Source organism: Hoplias malabaricus, chromosome 15 (genome assembly GCF_029633855.1).
Source record: "Hoplias malabaricus isolate fHopMal1 chromosome 15, fHopMal1.hap1, whole genome shotgun sequence".
Classification (NCBI taxonomy): domain Eukaryota; kingdom Metazoa; phylum Chordata; class Actinopteri; order Characiformes; family Erythrinidae; genus Hoplias; species Hoplias malabaricus.
Window position 1 is genome coordinate 20,846,591 of NC_089814.1, and position 24,951 is coordinate 20,871,541.

Genomic DNA, 24,951 nt, shown 5'->3' on the forward strand with positions numbered 1-24,951 from the left:
AGGTTAAGGTACTATTTGCTGGTTGCCAGAGAATGGAGTGTAAGAACAGCAGTTTTCATCTGCTCATTCACCCGTTATCAAACCAAACAAATGTGGAGTTAGAACTAGAAAGAGCTTGCAAACCAAAGAGAGCACAAATGAAACCTTGACAAAACCAGGGTTTGCATTGGCTTAGCTTTTGAAAGTTGGTGAGTGCTGAAAGTGTGTAGCAGAGTTGGCTTTTGTTCTTGCTGAAGAGTCAAGATTTTTTTTGTTTCTACTGAAACAGGCATTGCTGTGGGTTTTGTTACCTGTAATGTAATGTAACTGCCAGTTATCTTGCTGGTGCTATTTTTTGCCTGTTAAAAAAAATAAATGAATAAAAAGTCATTATTCTCAGACATTTTCAGTGCTATGCTCGCTGTCATGGTCATTAGCTTGAAAGGTGATTTTATATCATATACACAATGTACATATTGTTTCTGTCCAATTAAAAACATGTATCACCAATAATATTAATGTTACAGGAGAAGGAAATACCTCTGCTTTCAGTGGAAGTCAAGGTAAAAAATTTTGTTCCACGTCATTTTTGAGCATTTTCTATTGGTTCATCATCATGATATTTTCACACAATGTGAACAAATGATGTAGTGAACAAAAAATGGGGATACATGTTTTTAATTGTGCAGCGACAATATGTTTTGACTGCATTTGTTATTGTATGGTATATTCTCTAAGCTAAAATGTTTTTTGGTGATATTTTCAAACAATCTAAATAGCTAAAATCATCTATCTACTCTTACAGCCAGTGTTTATTTTTCATTTAAATCATTTAAAAGCAAAATACAGTTGTTGTTGTTATTATTATTATTATCTTCGTAAGGAATGTCAACAGAAAATAATTATATTACATAGTCTGAATACAATCTCTACCCTACGTAATGCACAGTGTAGAAAATATTGATTTCTGCACTAAAATAGTGCCTTGTATGTTGGAAAATAAAATCATTTATATTCAGCTGTAAATTGTATGGGCGGCACGGTGGCGCAGCAGGTAGTGTCGCAGTCACACAGCTCCAGGGGCCTGGAGGTTGTGGGTTCGATTCCCGCTCCGGGTGACTGTCTGTGAGGAGTTGGTGTGTTCTCCCCGTGTCCGCGTGGGTTTCCTCCGGGTGCTCCGGTTTCCTCCCACAGTCCAAAAACACACGTTGCAGGTGGATTGGCGACTCGAAAGTGTCCGTAGGTATGAGTGTGTGAGTGAATGTGTGTATGTCTGTGTTGCCCTGTGAAGGACTGGCGTCCCCTCCAGGGTGTATTCCCGCCTTGCGCCCAATGATTCCAGGTAGGCTCTGGACCCCCCGCGACCCTAAATTGGATAAGCGGTTACAGATGATGGATGGATGGATGGATGTAAATTGTATGTCCCCCTGTCTCTCATTTTGGTGCACTGTCTGTGTAGTAATGTTAGTTTTATGTTCTCTGATGGGCTCTAAGTACGGAACAGGTACTATTAAGGACACAGAATCTTAAGCCTTATCCTTCACCAAGTTTTGACTCGGGACTCTGTGAATACTCCATTCACTCTTGACTCTGGCATTGAAAGGAGTGTTAAACCAAATTCACATTTAAAAAAGTAGTCTTATACTGGCTCAGTGGAATTACAGATCTCACCAAAGAGGTCTCGGAATCCCCAAAAGTATGGACTCTTGCTTTAAATTTTAAACCAACTTGGAAGTCATTATGATGAACACAATATTATCCAGCCTGATGGATATTTAGCATATTTATTTTTATTTATTATTATTTGTTTATTTTTTTTTTTTTTTAAGTGTTCAACATAATTTGTGCTAGGCTAATGCACTGATCCGCTGTCCAACTGCTAAATTTTTTTAAAAATCTAGATTTGGCTAAAATGTACAACACAATGACCACCACTCCTACCCCCACTCCAAAGGAGTAAAAAAGAGAATTGGTTTGGCAATTTGCTGAACTTTGACAAGTGAGGCAAAGCCACCATTAGCCACCCTACCATGGAAGCCTTTGATGTGTGGTCAGTCAGAGCTCAGGATGACAGTGCAATTCAGAAAATGTGCTAGTCCTTGGCCCTCAGGGTCCAGTCTTTGTGGTCAGTGGACCTGGATTATACTTTAACCCTGAGGAAGGTCTCAGGGCAGGGTGAAAGGCCAGTGATCTTGGAAAAAAAAAGAGAGAGGGAGAGAGTGAGAGAGAGAGTAAGCCCTTTCCCTTCAGTCTGGAATGTAGTGTCTATTTACCCAGCAGCTTCATTTGTTAGTTGTGTTTTTTTGTTTGTTTTTTTTTTTTTTTTTTTTGGTTTGTTTTTTTGTTTTCTAGTTTTCTTTCACCTAGCGAGAAGCGAAGCATTCACCTGAACCGAGTTAAGAATGTCACTGTGGGCCGAAGCAGTCTAAGATGCATGCTGTAACAAACAGATGACACCGTCCTGATGGAGAACATTCCTCATGTGAATGTGAGAATCTCAGGGCTCATCAGTTCCTGACGTGTAGACAGGAGCACTGAAATGATGTTTCACTCAATAGCAACGCTGTCTCTAGTGCAGTCTCCAAAATAAAGGTGGCAAAAGGGCTGGGCAGTCAGATGGCGTTATCATTATCATAGTTTCTGTTGATGTCCACAACTGTTAGCATCTTTCTTAGCTTCTAATGCAAGTAAACATAAATAGATTTCACTCATTTTGGTCCAAGTTTATTTGCTTTATCAAAAATTTTTTACACAGTGAAAAGTGCAGCTGATATTTTTTCCCATAATGTAGAAAAATTCAAAAAATGACAATATTATTTGTTTGGATCACCCAACCCTAGACAGACAAACTCCCTTTTATCACAAAAACTTGTATAAAAAACATACAATGAACTGGCTTCTATTATGTTTGCTTTGAGTCATTAGATGATTTCTCAAAGCTCTGAATGACTTTCTACATCATTACAGTTGCTAACGTTTGTCAAATGCAAATATATTTAGGCCTTACATTAATTCAGCTATATATTTGGATTATTTTCGTACTCTGGTTCTAAACCGGGCTTCATTAGGTTTTAAAGAGATGATATTCATGGCTTTACGCTGCATACATACATCTGTACTAAGGCTGGTCATTTGAGGTCTTTCCAGCACACTCCTAGTGCAACGCTCCTATGGTCTTAGCTTTTGAGGTCAGACAAGTTGATATAGCTCCCCCTGCTGGTAGACAGTCAGACAGTGCACTGACTGGACCCTTCCAGATGCCATGTCTTTTCTAACTGTGTTCTTTTTTTTTTCCTGTTCATCAGGTGAAGTTTTTCCTCCCTAGAGCTACACTCAGGTTGTGAAAAAAGGCAGATAATACATGTAGCCATATGTCAACCACAGAGCAGTGCTACTTGTTTGTACAGCACTTGAATGTTGTGGCAGTTTATGGAATATATGGCAGATTAAATTTACTTATTTAATTAGTGTATTTATGGGGTTTTCAGATGTTCCAAATTACTTTTCCAGGTATGTGTATTTTATTTATAAGAAAACATGTATCAACCTTTTTCAAATTATTTGAACGTATACATATTTTAATACAAATCCTCCTAATTTACATGGAATTAAATGTCTTTAACATATTCCATTACAGTTTAAGGATGTTCTGCCTTCTGATGTGAAGATAAAATTTTGCAGATGAATGTTTATGACAGTAACAATACGTAAATATGAATGGAGTATTTTTTCCTCGGATTTCTGTAAATTAGTCCTTGAGATTCAATATGATCTGTGCTGCTGACAACGCAAACGTATTTACACATGATGACAACAGACTTGACATATTGGCATGATAACTGTGAGCCAGAAGTGCTCTGTGGTTTCATTGATTTGATTTGTCTGCGGCTCCTTATGTACGTCTGCATTTATCTGACCCCTCAGAGAAGGGTAGACTCGATAGAGCTCTAGCGATCTTACAGAGCGCCGCTGTGGATCAGGCCACTGCCTGGATGCAGAAAAAAGAAACCAACAAACGTTAGCTGTCATTCCAGGAACTGCAGCAGCAGGGATCAGGAACATTTTGTCTACAGTAGCGGTCAAAGCCATTGACTCAGATTTGTTTGTGTACTCCATGAATAGGTAATGAATTATTAGTACATCATCGAGATACACTTTGTTTCTCTTTTTCTTTTCGGGTCTCTTCACAGACAGAACAGAAGGTCAGGCAGTTCAGTTGTGTAAGGCTGCTGTTAGCAGCTTGGTGAAGGAAGAGGTCTTGTTCTCATGGGTACATGTCAGATATGAACGGTATTACCTTTAGTGACTAATTAGTGCTCCTCCCATGCAATGAACACTTGATAGTGACTGTTTCAATCTGACTGTTTCAATCGGGGGGGGGGGGGGGTAGCATTCAGTCTTATTTCATTTCCAGTCATATTTTTTCAGCCTACCAAGACAAAGTTTTATAGCCTCCATGTCTTCATACTATGAAGCACATTTAAACCTCTACCTCTACCACACATTGTGCTACAGTCTGTACACCATAGATATGCCTGAAATCCTCTGCTTTTAGATGCCCCCTTGGTGGCGTAAAAGACTTTTATTATGATACGCCTCTTGGTTGAGAGAAATCAGTCAAATCAAGGGCAATTTACACTAATTTGCCTGCTTTTACTTAGTAAAGTATTTGGTGGACCACAGTGCAAACGCTACCGCTTCATGTGGGTCCTGTTGTGAAAAAGTAATTGAACCCCTCGGTTAATTTGCTGTTCAGAGTAGCTGTACTCCGCAGTGTGTTTTATTGTGAGAATGTTTGGGATTTGTGTGTTACAACAGTGTACAGTCATTTGAGAGTATATCTGGGCTTCTGAGGCCCTCCACCCGTTTAAAAGCTCATTACCACGAGACAGTAAATTAACAGGTGTTATCTAGGCTAAATGACAAACCGATGAGAACATCTCCTCCAGTATCAAACAGAAATTAATTAGATTCTATCTAAATTGAAGCGCTAGCTAAATCATCACAACACATTTGCACTTTTCAAACATTCAGCAACCCCAGCATGGAGAAACTGATAATGTTTTCTCTCTCTCTCTCTCTCTCTCATTTATTTATTTATTTATTTATGGGTTTTTTGGGGGGTTTTTTTGTTTTTTTTTTTGAAGTGGAATACTCTTGACTCTCCGTTCCTGTCGCATCTTTAAGTGTCTCCAATCTAATGTGTTTTCTAAAGCACTCTCAACAAGTACATCTCAGGCTTTCTCTGTGTTTTTATCATTCAATTCCACAGAGGTTTTTTTTTTCCTTTCTTTTCTTTTTCTCTCTTTCGTTCTTTACTCAAAAGTGTACATCGTCTGCTGTGCCATGTGGCTGCAAAGCTAAATCAATTGGCTTTCTAATGGAATTAAAAAGGGTTGAAGTGATGGAGGCAGACCGCTATATTAGTTGCTTCAAAAGCGCTCCCCCTAGGCCCCTCTTCCCAGAGCTCTGATGCAGCTTGATCGACACTCAGCTGATCTATAAATAAAGTCTTTTCTTCCCTCACAAAGGCTTTGTGGTTGACGGTTTGTCTTCAAGGTCAGGGGCAGCCTGCTCTGAATAAACACGTTTCAGAGATCATTTGGAAAATGACCCAAGCCTAATTGAGACGGTTGCTCTCTGTCAACAATATATATAAAAAAGAGAGGCTCCCACTAAAAATCTTTAATATATATATATTCTCTTTTTGTATATATATAATTTAATGGTGCCCTTGGCCCTGGCTGGTTCCTGTCCCTTAGAAGTGATTTTGCTGGTGTAATAAATGTTTGGGGTATTTTTGGATTGTTGTACCAGCTCCTGATGTTATTAAACTGTCAAGATATATTTGTGTACATTGATGGATGGTACAGTAGGTGCTATGCACACACATCCTCAATGAATGGGAATATTTATGCAGTGTTTGTCTTTCCCCGTGATCGTCAAAATGCTGACACTCTCCGTGCACTCCATATGACCCTGTTTTGCACAAGAAATATCCCTGTTTTGTACGAGTGTCCCTAAGTGGTTTAGACAAACCGCAACTGTCATTTTCCATTTTATTCTGTTATTTTGTTTACGGTGCCCCCGAGTCAGGCTGCGGAGAAGACACTGTTACTCTGTAATGCCACCAGCGTCCAATTTATGAAGCATGTTGATTACCATCCATTTTTCTATTTAAGCCTCTTCTCTGTTACAGAGAGTGCCTTCACCGCAGCTGTAGGTATCTTGCTGAGCCCTCATTTGGAGTGGTGCATTTAAAACACGCCACTCCCTTAGCCCAGCCCAATAAAGCAAACTTGCGCTGGCCATCAGGAAGGTGATTCTACTCGGCCACAGCCTTGTCCCTCAGCCCCATTTCCTCTAATAGCCCCACAAAAGCCTACATTAAGCTGGAAAGAGGCATGCCATTCCTATTATACCTAATACCTTTATCTTTATAAGTCATTTGGCCATGGTTCTCTTAATGCATTGGAATATGATTAGCACAACTCCTACTTTTCCAGGGCTTTTTTTCCTTTTTTTTTTTTTTTTTTTTTAATTCAGAGGGGGAATTGCCTTGCTTGTGACCCCCCTCTCCACCCCACATCCCCACACTTTTGCTGTTTTGTGTCTGAGAAGCATTGCGCCTCTGTTCTCACCGCTGCTGTCTCAGAAAACAACAAAAAAGTGCCGTCTCTGTTGGTCCGGTAGGAGTTGTGTGAGGAGTGGGGGGGCCAGAGGGTTTTTTTTTTTTTTTTTGGTAGGGGGCGGCTGCTTAAGGCCTTTTGTCCATCAGGAAAGACCGTGTCATCGGCCAGTGAGAAAAGGTGCTCCGGTCATTTGGCCACAGTAAAAGCCCGAAAATGTAAAGATTAGGGACGTAAGGGGGTCGAGCCAAGAGCCTATGACTAATGCGGCTGGTCATTCACGGCCCCTGCCACATTGTCTGTCCACTGTCCAGATGGCCAGTGGGGGGAACAAAGCATGGGAAGAGAGGGGCTGAATGAATTCCAGAGCAAGGCTTCCAGTCAGATTATCATGTAGTGAAGAAAGTCGACCCCCCCCACACTCACACACACACAACCCCCTGCCCAATCTTTTATATCTACGTGTGCAGAAATCCCTCTGGCCGGCCACTCCAGAGTGCAGGAGTTATCTGCTTATTTCTACTGAACGAGCAGCTGCTGTAGACCTGCATGCCAAATGTCTGTCAGCAAGCATTTGTAACTATAGTAGGAGAAAAGCCATAAACAAACATATTGAAATGGGTGAGTGATGTGAATGAAATTGAGCTGCTCTTGGTGTAGACATAAGTAAGCAGTGTAAATTTATCACCCTCTAGCCTGCCTGCATCCTCTAACAGGGCGGGACCATCAGCTGTCAGTCACAGTACGAGGCCCCGCCCACTACAGCAGCATCCGACACAGATGTTTCATACAGATACCATAACAGTCTGTGTTTAATTAGAGTTCATTCCTCACACGCACACATCCCCTGCTTGTTTTATCTCCTCTCCTCTTTTGAATGAGAGCGCTTTTTAATTGTTTACAATCTCTGAATATTCAGTATTCCAAACACACGGAACGATTCAAATAAGCTTGTATATCAGATATGTCAAACGGATTAGAAATACGTCTTAGGCGCTCGCATTGATTGGAAAGATCATGTTAAACCGTTTTAAAAGATTAGCCAGCTCCTTTATTAGTCAAAATAGATAAGGATCAAAGTGAACTGCCATTGGTAAACAAACAGCTGGGCATTTTTTAGGAAGAAAATCAGAAAGAAAAGTGGCAGAACTTTTTGCAAATTATTTTCCTCAGTGTAGATCTTTTTCATGGTGGCAGTTTGTCATTTGGTGGAACAGTGTAATTTATTTCCATCCTCCTGATGTGTTTCCCAGTAATGGGCTCGCATAGAGAGCATTTCTGCATACACCCTGAGGGGAAAACACACACACACACACACACGTACATACACACACTCCAGCCTCATTCACAGCAAATAACAGCTCGCAGAGTGATTGCAGATCTACAGCATGCAAAAACAGTTGATCCAGTCGCCTGAATAGATTGACTCCACATGCATTTCATGTTCATACAGTAGCATTAAATTTCGTAGCGTTGATCGTACGTTAAATGCTTTCACATTTATAGTAAAAATATTTAGCAACACTTTACTGAAGGATGGAGTTCCTGGGGTGCTTACGACTCTTGTTGGAATAATCTTTTATAAATGTGTATAGTCATTTATCATGAAAGGTTAATGCAGGCATCACGCTGCCCTTCAGTGAAATATTACCCAGTGATTTAATGCTAACAACTATAGATACGTATCGTCCAGAGTACGAGCAAAGGCAGCTGTGATGAATGGGTTAATCCCAGCGCCCCTTGCTGGACACAGGGCAGAACTGCAGCATGTGAAATGCTCACTCGTGGCCAATGAGGGACACTGAATACTGACACGCTTGGCAACCATTCGGCTGGTTGCCACAGCCAAGCAAGCAAGCAATTCGGAAGCCAGCTGTACTGCAGGAGCTGTTCCTTCTCATTTGCAGTTCATTTATCTCCCATCTCCGCAACCCCTCGCCAGAGCGCGCGCACGCACACACGCACGCATGCACACACACACACACACACACACTCTCACACACACACACACAAGCCCACGCACATACACACTAGCTCCCACTGGTAACCCCATCTCCATTGTGCCCAATCAGCTGTGCAAAGTAAATGGCATCTCTTCCCTCCGCCTTTTATTCATTCAAAATAGCTCACATATGCACGCCTCAGCCAGCACTGTCCTCTCCACAAAAACACACAAGCGGAGACATCAGTATGCAGACATCATAGCGCCGAGCAGACATGCCCCCTTCCACACACCCTTCGCTCTCTGATACACCCAGGCATTCAGCAGCTATTACTCTTAAACCACAGATCAATAGCAATGTCAAAACTGACATCAGGCAAGGCATCCACTTCAGCCCCAGTATTGTTGTCGTGGCATCTGAGCATAAGACTGTATTTTCTGTTTTCAGCATCTATTAACTGATGAGTGTTTGTCGGCTTGGCGCTTCAGGCTGGCCGTATGTGCCGCCTTGTGTGTTTTTCTGTGAAACTACAAAAAAAAAAAAAAAGAAAAGAAATCATCCGATCCAGAGTGGTTAGTATTCTGTTAGAGGCGTTAAGATCTAGTGTAGTACATGACAGTCATACAAATCAAATGAGGCTGATAACATCGTCAGTCATCATGTGCTGCTGGAGCTGTTTAGAAAGAAGAGTGGATATGGTGTAACAATTTTTATACAGTAGAAATAAGCCCTAACCCAACCAAGTTTGATTTGTTACTGTTTTGTGTTTAGCTAGGAAGCATTTAAAGGAACAATAGGTCATATTTTACCTTAAAATTACAGCATAAAAAATCATTGTGATGTTTCACTGAGCTGTATTACGGGGTATAAAGCATTTGTCGTTGCTATCTCAGGCTCAGTACTGCAGAAACTGGACTGTGTATCTTTTAGAGGAGGGTAGGATCTGGTTCCGCCCCTCCAGGTGATCTGGTCCATAGTTAGTGAGTGATACCCTGTGATGGACTGCATCAAGTGATTCAAAATAGGTTTCAGACTCACCACAACCATGAAGAGGACGCAGAAAATGAATGAATGACAGCAACTTAATACAGTCAACTAGTAAACACACTAGTATCACAGTTCGAACTCCTCACCATCAGTAGAAACAGTAGAGAAACTAATTCCCATAATGCAACTGTGGCATGCAGCTATTTAAATATTTCCACTGTGAATGATGGGGGCTTAATCTGCCTCTCAAATGTTTAAAGGAACGCTAGATAAGATTTGGTATCATTCATTTGCGGAGTGTATTTCACATTTAGAGCACCTTTTCAGAAATCAAGAGTGGGGAGTGGTTCCCCTCCTTCTTCCAGAAGTTACACAGTGCAGTTTCTGCAGTGCTGAGCCTGGAGTAGCAATGACGAGGCTCTGTTCTCCCTATAAAAGGTAATTACAGGAGCATCACAATTATTTCGAAGCTGTAAATTTAAGGTAAAAATACTATTTGCAGTTCCTTTAAACTAAAAAGCTAAAGCTAAAAAATGTCAAGAGAATAGAAGATACCACTATGACCTTGCACTCTATAAATCTTCTACTGACAGTATTTGAGAGTATTTAATTTTTAATAATCAGAGGATTTGGCTTTCAAGTGGAGTACCCTCAGAGCCTTTGAGCAGCACCTCTGCTTCTGAGCTTTGAGAGCACTGTTCTTGTATTGTTTATAACTCAGTTTGCACAACAGCACTTCAAATTTAATACATGCAAAATCTCATAAGCCAAACCAGTCTAGATTGTAGATTGTGATCAAGAGATGAGTGACCATTTTGATATGGAAAATACTAAAAACTGTAAACTGTATCACACCTCAGCCTCTGTGCATCACTACATCCTAAAACAGCATCAGTTACTGAGGGAGCCATCAACACTGTAAACTTGAGAAAGCACCAGACATCCTCCAGACTCTCTCCCCTCCTTGGTATGAATCTGCCGTATCTCATTCCCAGCACTAATTCCAATTTAATTGCCAGTGGCCTGAAGCCTCCTCAATAGGAGTAACAAATGGTTTGATTTTGTAGACTTCATCAGACTGCATTTTAAATGCGACACACTAACCCCGCTCGAATGCCAATGAAGCCGAGGAGAGGCTGCCTGTTTACTAATTATCCTTTTTCTTACTGGGAGCCGCACTGCGAGGGTTGTCTGATTAAATCGGATTTGTGGGAATGGGACTGAGTGGGGGTGGGAGGGTGGGGGGCTTGAGCGAGCGTGGCCCTATGCTTTGTAAATGATCCTGAGCCAAGGCGAGGACCAGCCACTGTAAATTCTCTTAAAGGCACGTCACCGCTTTTTGAGCCCTGCTGATCTTTGTGGTGGGCGGAGTCATAAATCACCTACTCCTGGTGGAGCGTTTATGGTGTGTAATCACTCCGTCCATCAGGGCATCATGGGGTCATTAATTAACTGTTCTCCAAAAAAAAAAAAGTAGGTGTGAAAATTTCTCTCATACAGGCCTTCATTAGGAAGTCAGATGTTGTTTTTGAATGGATTGTCTCTTAATTTTATTCATTATCCACTAATAACACTCTATCACCTACTATTCAGTGAATTAACCATTTTGCCTCATCATAGGATTTTCATCCTTTAAAGTTCTAACTGTGTAATTAATGAAAATTTCTTTCTTTGTGGTAAAAATAGACGAAATATAAATCTTTATGTAACTTTTGTCCTATGAAAATTATATTATGAAGTGATAAAATCCATAAGTTTCCATGCACAGTATGTACATGTGTGTCGTTCCCACTACCCACACTACATCTACCCAGATTACAAAGAAACCTCGTATTTATTTCTTTAGCATTACAAATGCAGTGGTGGTAATAAAATGCAACATAATTAACATGGACGACAGGCTTGATTGACAAGATCATGATAGCTGATCTCAGAACAGGAGAGAGATTCATTCTCACTAGTATCACAAACGGTGGAGCCTTTGCAAGCTCAATTGTTTACAGTTTGTCCTTTCCGATCACATCGGGGATGGTGTTGAAAGCTCAGTTAATTATGAAGAATCTGCCTCCAACACCTGTCAAACTCAGTAGGGCCAATTTCTTCCATGTGGGGGTTTGTGAGTGATGAAGACATTTTCTCTGTCTAAATGGACACTGGAGGAACCATATGGTTCCATGACATTATCTTGAGGTAATTAATATGGCATCTACAATGACATCTGGTGGCATTAATCTGTCCGCGAGCAGCACAGCGCATCTCACCATGCCTGGACTACAGCACACCAACATGAAAGTGAATTATCTGTGGCTATTATTGGTGCAAAGTCTGGGAAAAGGCCTGAACCCCTGAGTGAAGAGAAGTAATTGTCTCACTGAGTTAATGGAAGGTGCAGCATCCTTGTTCTTTTCTGCCTTTTTGCTTAAAAGTGGAGGTATTTTTTTTTGTTTTGTTTTTTTGGGTGGGGATGGTGGGAGGGGTAATTTTGATGAAGAATAGGGCCCAGCATGAAACGAAGCCCTATCTAACATTTGTGCTTGATCATTTTCCACACAGAGCGAAAAGGGCGACGTGTATTTGGACGCCGTTTCCTTAGAGGCCAACAGCACTTTGATAATAACATACAAAATGTTATTTTGTTCTCTCTCTCTCTGTCTTTCTCTCTGTATCTTTCTCTCCCTCACTCAGTCTTTTGCTCTCTCCCTCTTGCCATTACCCATCCCTCCTCCTGTTAGATCAATAAACAATTCATTCAGGCTCTTTTCTTTGCTTTTCTTGTCAGAGGCGCAGAGGCATTTTGAATGCATTAAAGCTGCACTCTCTCTACTGTCACACGCTCTGTGTTGCGGAGTGGAGCTGTCAGCCAGCGGCTGCTCTAATACCACATTATGCTCAGACACTCTCCGGGATTACACGGATGTGCGCGTCTCCTGTAGTCTGGCCTCATTATGTGTCAGACTGGGTGAGTGAGCGAGTGAATATTGTGGTCACCGCAAGGCACTGGACTCATTGCGTCACTGGCCTCACACCTCAAGCCTGCAGCAGCCGCTGCAGGAACAGTTTGTACCTGTACACTCTCTCTCACCGTGCTTTTTCTCCTGCGCTCTCTGAGGCAGACATGGTCTCTGTCTGCCATATTTGAGACCATGGGGCAGAGAGAGATAGAGGAGGATAGGGATGTGTGTGTGTGTGTGTGTGTGTGTGTGCGCTCTCTCTCTCTCTCTCTCTCTCTCTCTCTCTCCAATCGGTCGTGCTTGTCTGTCGGAGGCACAGTTGCGAGACCCCTTGGTGTTTGGTTTTCATTGAGCATCAGGTTACCGTGGAAATGAATGGGTCGGGAAGACTTTAGATGTGGCTTTGCCCTCTAAACCCCGAAACACAGCAGTGAACAGAGAGCAGCCTGTAGCAAAGTCGTCCCCCAGCGAAACCCACAATGCGCTCATTTATGCCTCCCAATTATAATTAAGACACACTCTTTAAGAAAATCATTACAGAGCTCAAGGAGAAGAGCAGTTACAGTGTTCTCAGTTTAGCCCCCTGTATGCGCTACATTTACTACCGCAGGCACTCTGGGGTATGCTCATTTCTTTCAACAATTAAAGAGAATTTCAGATTTTGTCGGCATTTACTGTGTCCACCCTTTGCTGACAGCACATAGTTCTGCTAATTTCAAGACCTTTTCTTTCAGTTTTTTTTTTTTTAAGAAATTGCCAGGGTTATATATTTTGGTCGAGTCTTTACACACTCCAAGAAATACACATCAACTCTAGATGATTTTTGGGAGTCCTGTGGATTCTTATGTTTCGTATCTGAGGAATTAGTGAAGCTTGACTTTCTTCTGTCTTAAAAACTAAAACTTTTGGTATTGTTAATGTGATATTTTGTGCCCTAGCCCCCATTTTCTCTTTTTGCACTGTAATGATTCTCTAGAGCATACAATCTATAAGTTTGTCATTTTCTACCTTTTCATATTCTTTGTCTGAACAGTGTCAGAAAGTCCCTGTTTAATAAAATAGTTATTTAGAAGTCGTGTAGAAACGGTCTATAACACCTTTTATTTAGTAACCACTAAATAACACTGTTATTTAGTGGTTGCGCCATCCTGATGGCGGCAGTGTGAAAGTGTAGTTTTCTTTGTGCCCTCACATGCTCCAGTGTATGGCTCTGGGATGCAGTTTGGCACAGTTTTGGCCATAATTTGTGTCCGCCTGCGACCCTGCAACCCCCCATTGTCCCTCAGCCTCAGCGGGGCTGCCAGAGCGCCCAGAGCCTCCACCCCCACTTGGCCCTTGCAGCTGCCCCCACTGACCCCTCACCCCTCCTGCTGTTCTGCGCAGCCTCTCCCACAGAGCCGCACATACCACACAACCGGAGTGTGTACATGCAGTACCCCACCTATCAGCTACATCACCTCACACACTCACACTTTAACACTGAGCGTCAGAACACACACAGACACACACACACACACACACACACACACACACACACAGAGGACAGAAAACCATAAACACGTTGTACATCTCTATCAGCTGTTAGGACATATGTCTTTACACTTCAGCTTCTTTATTTACTTGTATGTCATCACAGTCAGGATCAAATCACCTAAAGGTTAAAAATAAGTTTTTTACAAGTTACAAGTCTTTAACTTAGAAAGCAGTGTAAAGAGATTTTACTATAAAACATTTTGGAGCATTTTTTATATTAGGTATGCAAATTCATTTTAAATGGCTTTATAGTATAAAATTGCAATTTAATTTTTTAACACTAATAATAAAAAATGAGTATTAATGGTATACTTCCGTGATTTCTAAAATAAAAATAAAAAAAACACGATCTTTAATTCATTTAAACCAAAACTCACTAGTACATACTTTTGCAGTGCTTTTTCACTGATGGAACGCATTCTTCTCACTTGACTTGACTGCTCAATTATTAGGGATTTTTTTTTTGTTTGTTTTTTAAATAAAATGACAAATGAGCGAGAAAATATTTGATTGTGAATTACAATATACATTATACATTATACATTTTACACACACAGCTTTCAAATGTTTTTGTACACTTAAAAAGTAAAGTGATACATAAACACTTTTGTATTTGTTTATTTAGCAATTGTTTGTTTAGCAGTTGTTAAGCATTTCTAGAAGTGCTTTACAATTGCCATGGTGTCCTCAGAAAAGTGAATTGTGTCATAATTAATCACATCCATGACTGCGTATCTGTTCCAAAGTAGGGAATGACATCACTGGACAACTCTAGAATTGTTTTTTTTTTTTTTTTTTTTTTTTTTTTTTTTGTGCACCATTCTGAAAAAGGCAGCTGTCATTTGCGTGGCATGAACATTTACATCTGAATGGTTCAAAAGTAAACTATCACTATGGTCAACTGAGTGTATTATACAACCTTACCATACACACACAAACCAACAAACTACTGCTGTCCTACCACATCCTCTTTTTTCTGTATATTTTTATACATTTTAATATACAGACAATACTGAATCTTTATGAATGGGCCTATAGCAATTGGTCTGGAGTTAATTAAAATGGCATTTGAAGCAACAATATTCAGTGATTTCAGCTAAACACTGGTTCAAACATTCATAATGAACCAAATCTATCAGTCCCCTGCTTATCACTGCATCCATGTGGATTGCAGGCATTAATGTACGCCTCCCTGCAGATCAGAGCAGAAGTGTGCTTCTCCACCAGTGCCATCATGGGGAGATCTTCATTGAGCAACAGGTGACATCACACCCCACTGCTGGGGTGACAGACAGAGCAGCAGGAGTTTGTTTTCCATCAACACCGCTGAAATGAAAAACAAGCTAATTGACTACAGTCTCGAATGACAGTCGCTGGCTTTTGAATCTCTCTCTCTCACACACACAAACACACACTCGGTCTCTCGGTGGCTGTTCCCCTCGCACTGATGCTGACAGGCCCCATTCTCCTCCCTTTCCCATCTTTCAATTTAATCAGCGCTCTGTTTTTGGCTGTTTAATTTTCACCATAACCTCGACAACAGCCTATAGATTATACAAACAAAGCAGATGGATTTTGCCCATAAAGCTCGTGAAGTATCAGGCACACATCAGAGATTTCCTCTACGGATCCCAACGGCACAAAGCAACACCGTTAAGCAACGGCCAGAGGCACTCCAGCCCCATTAACTTAACACTGCAAGTAGAGCAAAGAGGCCCTTACAAATAGACACATGAGTGGAGGTAAATTATGCCAAAACTCGGGCAGCAGCAGGCAGCAGCAGGCTAAGCACTTCTCTGTCTAGGTGCCACTTTGTCTGACTCAATTTTACACTGTAATAGAGGTGGCTGGGCCCTCTCTCTCTCTCTCTCGCTCTCTATACATCTCTACCTGTGAGCTGAGCCTCTCTCCGCCAGTCCATTTTCTCCTGCCTTTCCTAACTTCTCACTGTGGAACACTTAATTCCAGCTAACACCAATCAGATGGACAGTGCACTTCCTTTCCCCAGCCTGCGCTCTATCAGCTGTCTCGCTCTCCCTCGCCCAAAATAGTTTTTCCCCAGAAAGTGTTTTTTTTTTTTTCCCTTCCCCACCTCTCCATATATATATATATATATATATATATATATATATATATATATATATATATATATATATATATATATATATATATATATATATATATGATTATTTCAGGGGGAGTAAAACCTCAGTGTTATTTTTGTTGGCCTGTTTTTGCTCTGTGACCTCCAGTGAAATAAATACATATTTCTTTCAGCCTCTTTCATGTAGTTTAAACCTAACTCTCTGTGCATATCAGAAGACGGGTGTAAAATTTACTAATTAGATGAATGGAGCCTGTTTACTACTTTCTACAGTTTTCAACAATTGCTCTGGGACCTTCCTGAATGCCATACACTTACGGCTTTGACTGGGCAACTTAAGTTTTCAGAGAATCCTGTAACATATATAGTGACATCCATCCCAGATAGATGTGGTGTGGGAGCAATTAAAGGTCATGGATTCAGCTCTGGATTCAGTAAAATTTTGATGCTTCACTTACCTTTGTGTGCTACTTTTTGGGAAGGATGTTTCAGTATAAACATATATTTAAACAAAGTAAAACATAAAACATCTTGTCTTTGTACTGTTTTCACTGAAACGAGGTTTTACTAATTGATCTGTTTTTATTTGCTATCCTCAACATTTTGGTAATTGAGATTTAATTAAAAAAAAATTGTAGTCTGATTAAAATGTGCATGACCTCTGTTGCCCTCAGTTTCCTGACATATATCTTAAACTTGTATATTTTTGTCTGTGTTGCGAAGGAGGCCAAGAATGTAGGCTATAGTTCTAATTCCATCTAATTACATACAGGATATGTTTAGGCACTGAGGTGAAAGGGTAGTCTGTCTGCTACACACACATCTACATACGCACACACATGCCCCCACAAAAACATCTACATACGCACACTTCTGTGTATAAATAAACACCTCCTCTGACCATCACACTACAAGTCATCCTTGTTTTGATTCAGAGTGTGATAGTGCCTGAACAAGATGTAATTGAAGCTCTATAAATAGGCATGGTCATCTGATTTGGCTGTTTAACAGAAATAATGAGAGTAGAAAAATGATTCAATTGTCCTCATTAACTTAAAGGTATTTTCCCCATCTACCCAACTGCAATCTCATAGTGTCTCTTATCACAGACAATATTTCCCTGTAGTTTTAAAAATAGAGATGATGTGTTCACTCAAAATCTGCTCATAACAGAAACTATTGTAGTCCAGTCATTTGTAAGCACCATATTTAGTAGGTGACTTGATCTACCTTTAGTTGACCATATTGTTAATATGAGCATTCAGTCCGAAAAACTCCATATCCATTAAAAAAAAGCATGAAATAATGTGGAGCAGCTGTACATGTTAATAGTTTCCATGCCAAATATTGGCTAGATTATTACAAAGCTGGAACAGTGGAACTGCGTTCTTTGTAGCAAAGGAGCTCCATTCAGCCCTTTGGGATAAGCTGGTGTTTTCTTCCAGAACTAATGATCCAACATCAGCCTGACCTCACTAAAACACTCGACTGAAATGCCATCACATTTTCATAGAAATGTTCCACCATCTAGTGTAATATCTTCCCAGAAGAGTAAACGTTGTTTCGGAAAGAGGGTCAGACTATCTATTTAAAGTGACATTCACGATTGTAATAAATAAAACACTTTTTTAAATGCAATTCACAAGATGTTTCCTAAACCTTTTGGTATATATCCAGTCTGTTTGCACACTGGTTACCAGTCTAATGGGTTTCTAAAACTCTAGTATCAGTAAACAAGAAAAAAACATATTAATAAATCGGTTTGACATGCTAGGCTTCCTCTCTCTGTGCTCACAGCAGGGAAACAGCAAAGAGACCTGCAAATGTTGAAATTCATGACAAGAAATGAGGATATTGCTGTATCCCTGCTCCAAAGTGGGTAATATTGACTCATTTAACTGGTTTGTTTATTTATTTATTTATGTTGGAACTGACTCTAAATACGGAGAGCTCTACCTGCATGAAAGTAAACACAGTCCGAAAGTGCTACAAAATGAAACAACTGGAATTACAAATGATTTTCTGTTGTAATTCAGACAGAGAATAAAAACTTAGACATGTTAAACTTCAGCCACCTACAAACAACATTTGTTTTTCTGCTCAAACCTACCGTTCCACATTAAAATATAACAGTTTCTGAGTGTAAACAAACCAAAGGGAGCTGCTGCCCCAAAGATGTTGCCTTTAATACTCTTTATTTCAGAAGACGAGATGTTTTTCATGTCAAAAAAAAAAAAACACTTTAAAAATACAGGTCTTAACGATGAAAGACTTGAGAGAACATGTAGCCAAAGTGAATCTGATGAAATTTTATTCAACTTTCTGGTGCCCATGTGTGATCAGCTAGAGCTTGTGAAAGCGCCGCCCTCATCACCACTTCATTAGTAATATATTGCTGCCAACATTTTGGGTCTTAATAAGCAAACAATGCAGATTAATAGCTTCCTTTGCAAATAATTTTAACTGAAAATTTCATTGCTTTTTTTTTTCATGACACTTTTTTTGCAAAAGTGTGTATTAACACAATTCAGCAACAGCTCTGTGGTTTCTATTAGTCATTATTCTGAGTCATACATTTTCTAGGTTAAGGAGATACATGTGGAAATGATTCTCAGTGGTTATGGACTCTAAGTGTCAGAGGTGACAGATAGAGATTGGGTTAGAAAAACGATGGCTTGTTCCTTTAACTTTTCATCCGTTTTTGGTTACACAGAGAAATGGGAATTTCCAAAGCAAACACAACCGCACTGGTTGATATGGCTTTGCTTATCCCCCCTCTGCCCTGTCCAGACCTTTGTGACCATTAGGTCACAATCCAGAATCCAGCCCTGTAACCCCCTACATTCCAGCCAGCCTTTTTGCACCCACCCCCTTTGTCTGTCTTTCATCTCTGCCCCAAAAACACTAGCGAGTGTTTTCAGTTTTAGACTTTTTGTCCCTCTCTCTCTCACTCTCTTTCTCCGAGTCTCACTCTATCTCTCTGTACTTTTGGCCATGAATTCTTTATGCATGTTGGGCCGAGCGGCAGACAAGAATACAGAGGACAAGCATATACTCCTGAAGCAACACCAAAAAACATTAGCGGAGGGGGAAGGCTCGCGTCTATCGTTCAGCTCCACTTTGAGAACGCGATCAGCTCCAATCAATGGCCCTCTTTTCATTGATAAATTAAGTGCAGGAAGGAGCGAGACAGCAGAGAGAGAGAGACAACATAGAGACAGACAGCTATAAGGAGAGAGCTGTGAGCAAACGAAGGGGGAAGGAGGGCGTTAGACAGACAGAGAGGGAGAGCGAGCCCGAAGGAAGCCTTGTCAGTATTTATTTGCACAGAAGCAGCAATTCAGCCGCTCTGCCTGAGCTTTAAGAACACGACTGCTCCCGTCTTGCATCTCTCTCTCTCTCTCTCTCTCTCTCTCTCTCTCCCATCATCTCCTTCTCTTGCTCTCTCTCTTCTCTCCCTCTCTCTCACTCATTTTCTCTCTCTTTCTTTCTGATTGATCCACGTTTATGAACATGAGGTTGGGGCTCCTCATAGATTTTTAAATTAGCGGCAGCTTTGCCCCAAAGATGCATTATTGATTGATGGAATAGAAGCTGAGCTTGAAACACTCCCGCTTTCCCCAGAGTTTTCTGGAGTCTAGTAATTGAAAAAGTGTGTGTGTGTATGTGTGTGTGTGTGTGTGACAGACAGAGTGAGAGGAAGGAGAGCTGCTGTACTTTGAGTCTTTATAGAGTTAGGCATGCAGCTGGGCGTAGTTTATGTTGATGCATATTGGAACTGTAACTCTGATTACTCAGTCTAACTGCTCCTGACTTCTCTTGGCTTTAAATCACAGTGTCAACTCTTGGTAGAACTCGTCTTATTCGTCCAGTGGGAGATATGGTGTTTATTTAGACTGTTATAAGCCCAGTGTGTTCAGAACCGAATGTGTTGCTGATAGCTCACATTATTGATGTCACATTGTTTGACATTATATGAGGGGAAACCCAGGTCTGGTAGTTGACTGTGAATGCAATTATAGAGTATTTCTCTCTCTCTCTCACTCTCACTCTCACTCTCTCGCTTTATTACTCTATTCGGCTGTAACTGTGATTCAGCCAGTTAACACTGTAGCTACAGAACAATAATCCTTGCTCTGATTTAAGATCTGAAGGCAGCAAGTGGTCATTGCCTATGAAAGTGTAGCATGCAACAAGTGGTGAGGAGGACAAGAAAGAAATGGAGTTGCTGTGAAGCAACAATTTACACATATTGCTCCAACAAACTTCCGAGATCATTAACCTGTGGGTCTTTTTGTTTCTACCAGAATTTAAGGATGATAACGTGGAATAAAACCATTCAAAATATAACAAAACATAAAGTTTAAATTCATTTGTAATGTATGATAATACCCGCATAAGTGGTAGATAATTTATGGATGGATGGATGATAATGTAACTAACAGTCTATGCTCTCCCCTCTCTCTCTCTCCAGGCTCAGACATGGCCATCTTCTGTCTCTTGTGTGGCAAGCGTTTCCAGACACAGATGGCTCTGCAGCAGCACATGGAGGTTCATGCTGGCGTGCGCAGCTACATCTGCAGCGAGTGTAACCGCACCTTCCCCAGCCACACGGCGCTCAAACGCCACCTCCGTTCACACACAGGTCTGCCTTACACCACACTGAAGCCCTGCACTACACCCAGATGTCCAGATTTTCCACTGGCTTTGCCAGAATAAAAGGAATAAACAAACAAACACACGCACCCCAGTTTATGGAACGGCACAAATAGTCAAGGCACTTTGATGTTTTGACTCGTAAACATGTGTACTTTTTTATTATTATTATTTGTAATCCTTTCATTTCTTACACAGAATTAGGAATTTAAGCCTCTCAGCTCTTGAAGCGGATGGTTTTGAGATATATTAGTTTCTTTCAGTGATACCCTGTAAAATCCATCTCTATTGGTACTGGCAGATTCCAGATGTTAAATGAAAAAAATTGATCCACTTGTTTCCATAATGCACAGTTTATGTAGTATTTGTTTAATTGTTTTAAATGACACAATAAGGGTGGTCTCAAGTGGGGTATAGGGTATAGTCTGCAATTTCATGAAAAAGAATGTGCCAAAATGTTTTTTCTTTTGAGACAGTATATCTGATGTAAATCCCTATAGCTTGTTGATGTGAAGGCTCTGTACTGTAGTGCTGTGTCTTTGATTGCTGGTGCCATTCAGCAGGAGCAGAGTTGGCCCATCGGGGAGCAGCAATGCTGAATTGACAGGTCATTTAGCGGAGGGGGCTGCACTGTGATGGTTTGTGACAGTGCCGTTATTCGGCTGTCCCGGGCCAGCCCAGCAGATGAGGTGACTCAGGGAACAGCCTCTATTACGCGCAGAGAATATGAGACGATGGAAATGAATCCCATTTTCTCTCGAAAAAAGACCCCCCCCCAACCCTCCCGCTCTCAGGCTCTGACCTTAAATAACAGACTGGTGTGTCAGTGCCGCTCTGGGCCAATGCGCCTGGGATAAATATTTGAAGTGAAAGTGGAGAGATGAGCAGAGCTGGGCCCTGTTTATGGGCTCAAGGACAGCCCTCATTGGGCGGAGATACTGTACACACTCGTCAACACTCGTCCAAACTGGACATCACATCAGAGACGACACACAGCCTCCCGCGCCTCTATATATAAATGTCACAGAGAAAGAGAGAGAGAAAATTGGAGAGAGAAAGAGAAGAGGGAGGGAGAAAGATGCAGCATTGCGCTTCTTTGAACCCAATTCTCTGTAGGCGTGTATTAAATTACAATGAGCATCACAAGCACCCGTTTAATGTGATGTGGGGGCTTTTGTCAGGGGATTTAAAAAGAAAAACTGCAATTGGCCCAGGCGAAAGCACCAAAAATAAGTCTTGATTTTCCTCTTTTTTTTTTTTTTTTTTTTTTTTTTAAAGAGCCAATGCTCACATTTAGTTCTCCTTTGATCTTCTTAATCTCATTCATATTTTTCTCATGCTGTAGAAGGGATCACTGCTATAAAGACACACTGATGTTCTGCCACAGATAGAGCAGGCATGCATCGCGCTTCCGCTTCACCAACTATTAACCCCTACTCAAATATTGTGTTAATATTCTGGATTTTAATCAACATCTCAGCATCGTGTGGCTTTCCAAACAGAGGGCAGATTTAGAAATCTAGAACTTGATAAATTCCCTATTGATACCGACTCTGACATCAGTGTATCAGTAATAAACTTGCTTCATGAGAGTGACTAAAATTATTACACTGATGAGTAGCTTCCCAGTGGACTCCCAATACTAAGGACAGAAAGAAAGCAGAGAAAACATACTGTACACTTCCATTCTGACTGCCAGAAGGAAGCCTCGTAAATGTACAGATCTATGCCAATGTCAGAGACCACCCTTCATTTATTTCATTTCCAGAGGTTGGTATTCGGTTTTTCATATTTTTAATGAAAAAGTTTCCAGTGTTCAGTTTTAGTATGTGTTTGTATTTTCTGCTTCTCACAATTCATTCAATCCAAACACACAAAGTGGTTTAGAGTTCTCCATTTTAGAGTGGACAGTTATAACTCCTTCATGGATCGAGACACCTAATTCTTTGTATCTGAAAGGGAAAATGTTGGTGCTTTACCTGGTCTTACATGGCTGTTATGTGTCTCATTTTTATTATTCCTCTTTTTTGTGGAAATAGATCATATTGTGTAGTTTCTTCTGAAATATATCCTGGAAATTTAATAAATTGTATTTAACAGCCATTTTATTGAAAATAAACTTTTGAACAGAAACCTTTCAAACTTAAAAAAAAAAAAAATGCCATGAACAGTTGCTGATAATGTGTCAAATTATAGCCATTTACTTAAAGCAGAATGTTTTAGATGGGATTTCTCTACAGTGGCAGTTTACAGTCTGAGCTGTGCTGTACATTTAAGGGTTAATAATAATGGCGGCTCCCTCCTTCCCTCCCCTCGGCTGCTGCCGGCTGGGCCTCGTTAATATTCCGTTGTTGTTCGGCGCTTGTGTTTTATTCGGGGCCCATTTTCCATCTGCGGCGGGTGTTTTGTGTTCGCAGCTGTGTTTGATAGCGCGGGCAGCCGAGGCCCTGGCAGTGATGGATCCCTGATTTACGCCGCTTTAGCGCATAATGAACTGGGCCCTCAGCCGCGGCCCCGGCCCCCACGCGCCCCAGCCAGGTACAGCAGCGCCATGTACACCCACCCACCCCCAGCCCCCTCAGGGGGCACAGGGACGCAGGTGGCAGCCCCCGAGCTTTTCGAACAAACCACCCCCCCCCCACGCACAAACACACACACACACACACACACTTTCCCTCTGTCTGTGCCTGATGGCTCTCCACGTTACAGGCAGTGAAGGAGAAACACAGCAACAGACGCAGAGTCTTGATCTATCACCCTGTATCTTTACTGCCTCCAAGCTTAATGCATCCCTAACAAAACCCCAGCTCTGCCAAAGCCCCTCCAACTGCGGTGAAATTTGATAAGCAGATTGTCCCGTATCTGTGGCAACAACAAAAAAAAAAACACACAGAATTTACACGAAGCCTAAAATAACACCCTGTATTATTAGATGTATGAATCCGTGCCCTGTAGTGTCGGGTGCGTTGCCAATTACTCTGCCAAATAAAGATTAAAGATGCTTGTACTGATTGTAGGAGCAAGCCACCGAATTTAACTCCAGGGCATTTTGCAGTGTGAAGCGTTCTCCTTTTTTTTCCTTCCGTAGGCTCAGCACAGATGTCTTTGATTGAAGCATGGGCTTAGTCTCAATTAAAGGCAGGTGAAATTTGGCGGGATTACTATTCCAGTCGCGTGCTCAAGCCCAGACTCAGACTGTGATGGATTGCAACTAGAGACGCGAGGAAGAGAGCAGAATGTCTTACAGCATGAGCCGCAGATAACTTCATGCAGACAAATAAAGGCTGTCACTTTTATAGATTTTTTTTTTCTACCCCTTTATCCCACCAACCTTCCTTTGTTTTTTCCTGCTCTAGATTCTTTCTACTGTTAGTCTTTCTGTTCCCATTAGGCATCGAGGACTCTTCACCGAACAGAAAAGCGGTGACATTTTTAAGCGTAAAACTCGTGGAGTGTTTAGGTTTGCATCTCCAGCCGAATCTGCCTGAGGAAATTGACATGGTCTTGTAACGGGGGGCTGGCGAGAGGCTGAGCATGACAGTACATAACGAGAAATGCAATTTATTCCTTGGCACGGTGCCGCTCGGACAGCCAGATAATGAAACACGTAGGTCATTCACGATGACATAAACCTTCAGCGCCGTAGTGAAATGCATTAATCGAGAACATTACACGCCTGGCAGCGTCGCACATCTGTACAGAGAGCCGGGATGATATATGAGCCGACTGCTAGTCACACACAGGAAAGCAATTAGCAAAGGGCAAGAAAGAGCACCCCTGCATATCATAATATCCCCGATTATTGACATCTGAATATACATTACATACGTGCCCAGGCTGCAGGACAGCCCTGATGAAACCTGGCCTGTAAGAAGAGGAGCATAATATGCAAATGAGGTGCAGTTTTATCAAGCTTGTGAAATTGTTGGATGTACAGTGGAACAGTGCAGTTTTCCATTAAGTGAGGATTTACCAAACTAAGAAGTCCAGTGTTTGGTCACAGTTATGATATTTTCAGTATGATTTTGAGGGGGAATTATGAGGCAACCTCAGTAAATGACTTTATTACAAGTGAAAATACATATTATCCTTAAGCGAAATCAAACTTAACTCATAATCAAACTTATATAATAATTAAAAAATAAAAAAGGAAACAAATCTGAAATATA

The 24,951-nt window shown here is 41.1% G+C and overlaps 1 protein-coding gene across 1 annotated transcript in view; it reads left to right on the forward strand.

The window, feature by feature from the left end:
- The window catches only part of zbtb16a (zinc finger and BTB domain containing 16a), a 115,440-nt gene that overhangs the window by 84,890 nt on the left and 5,599 nt on the right, over positions 1 to 24,951 (forward strand). The window contains exon 6 of the mRNA XM_066646566.1: positions 20,601 to 20,771. Within this exon, the coding sequence (XP_066502663.1) occupies positions 20,601 to 20,771 (171 nt within the window). The remainder of the gene's footprint in view (positions 1 to 20,600; positions 20,772 to 24,951) is intronic.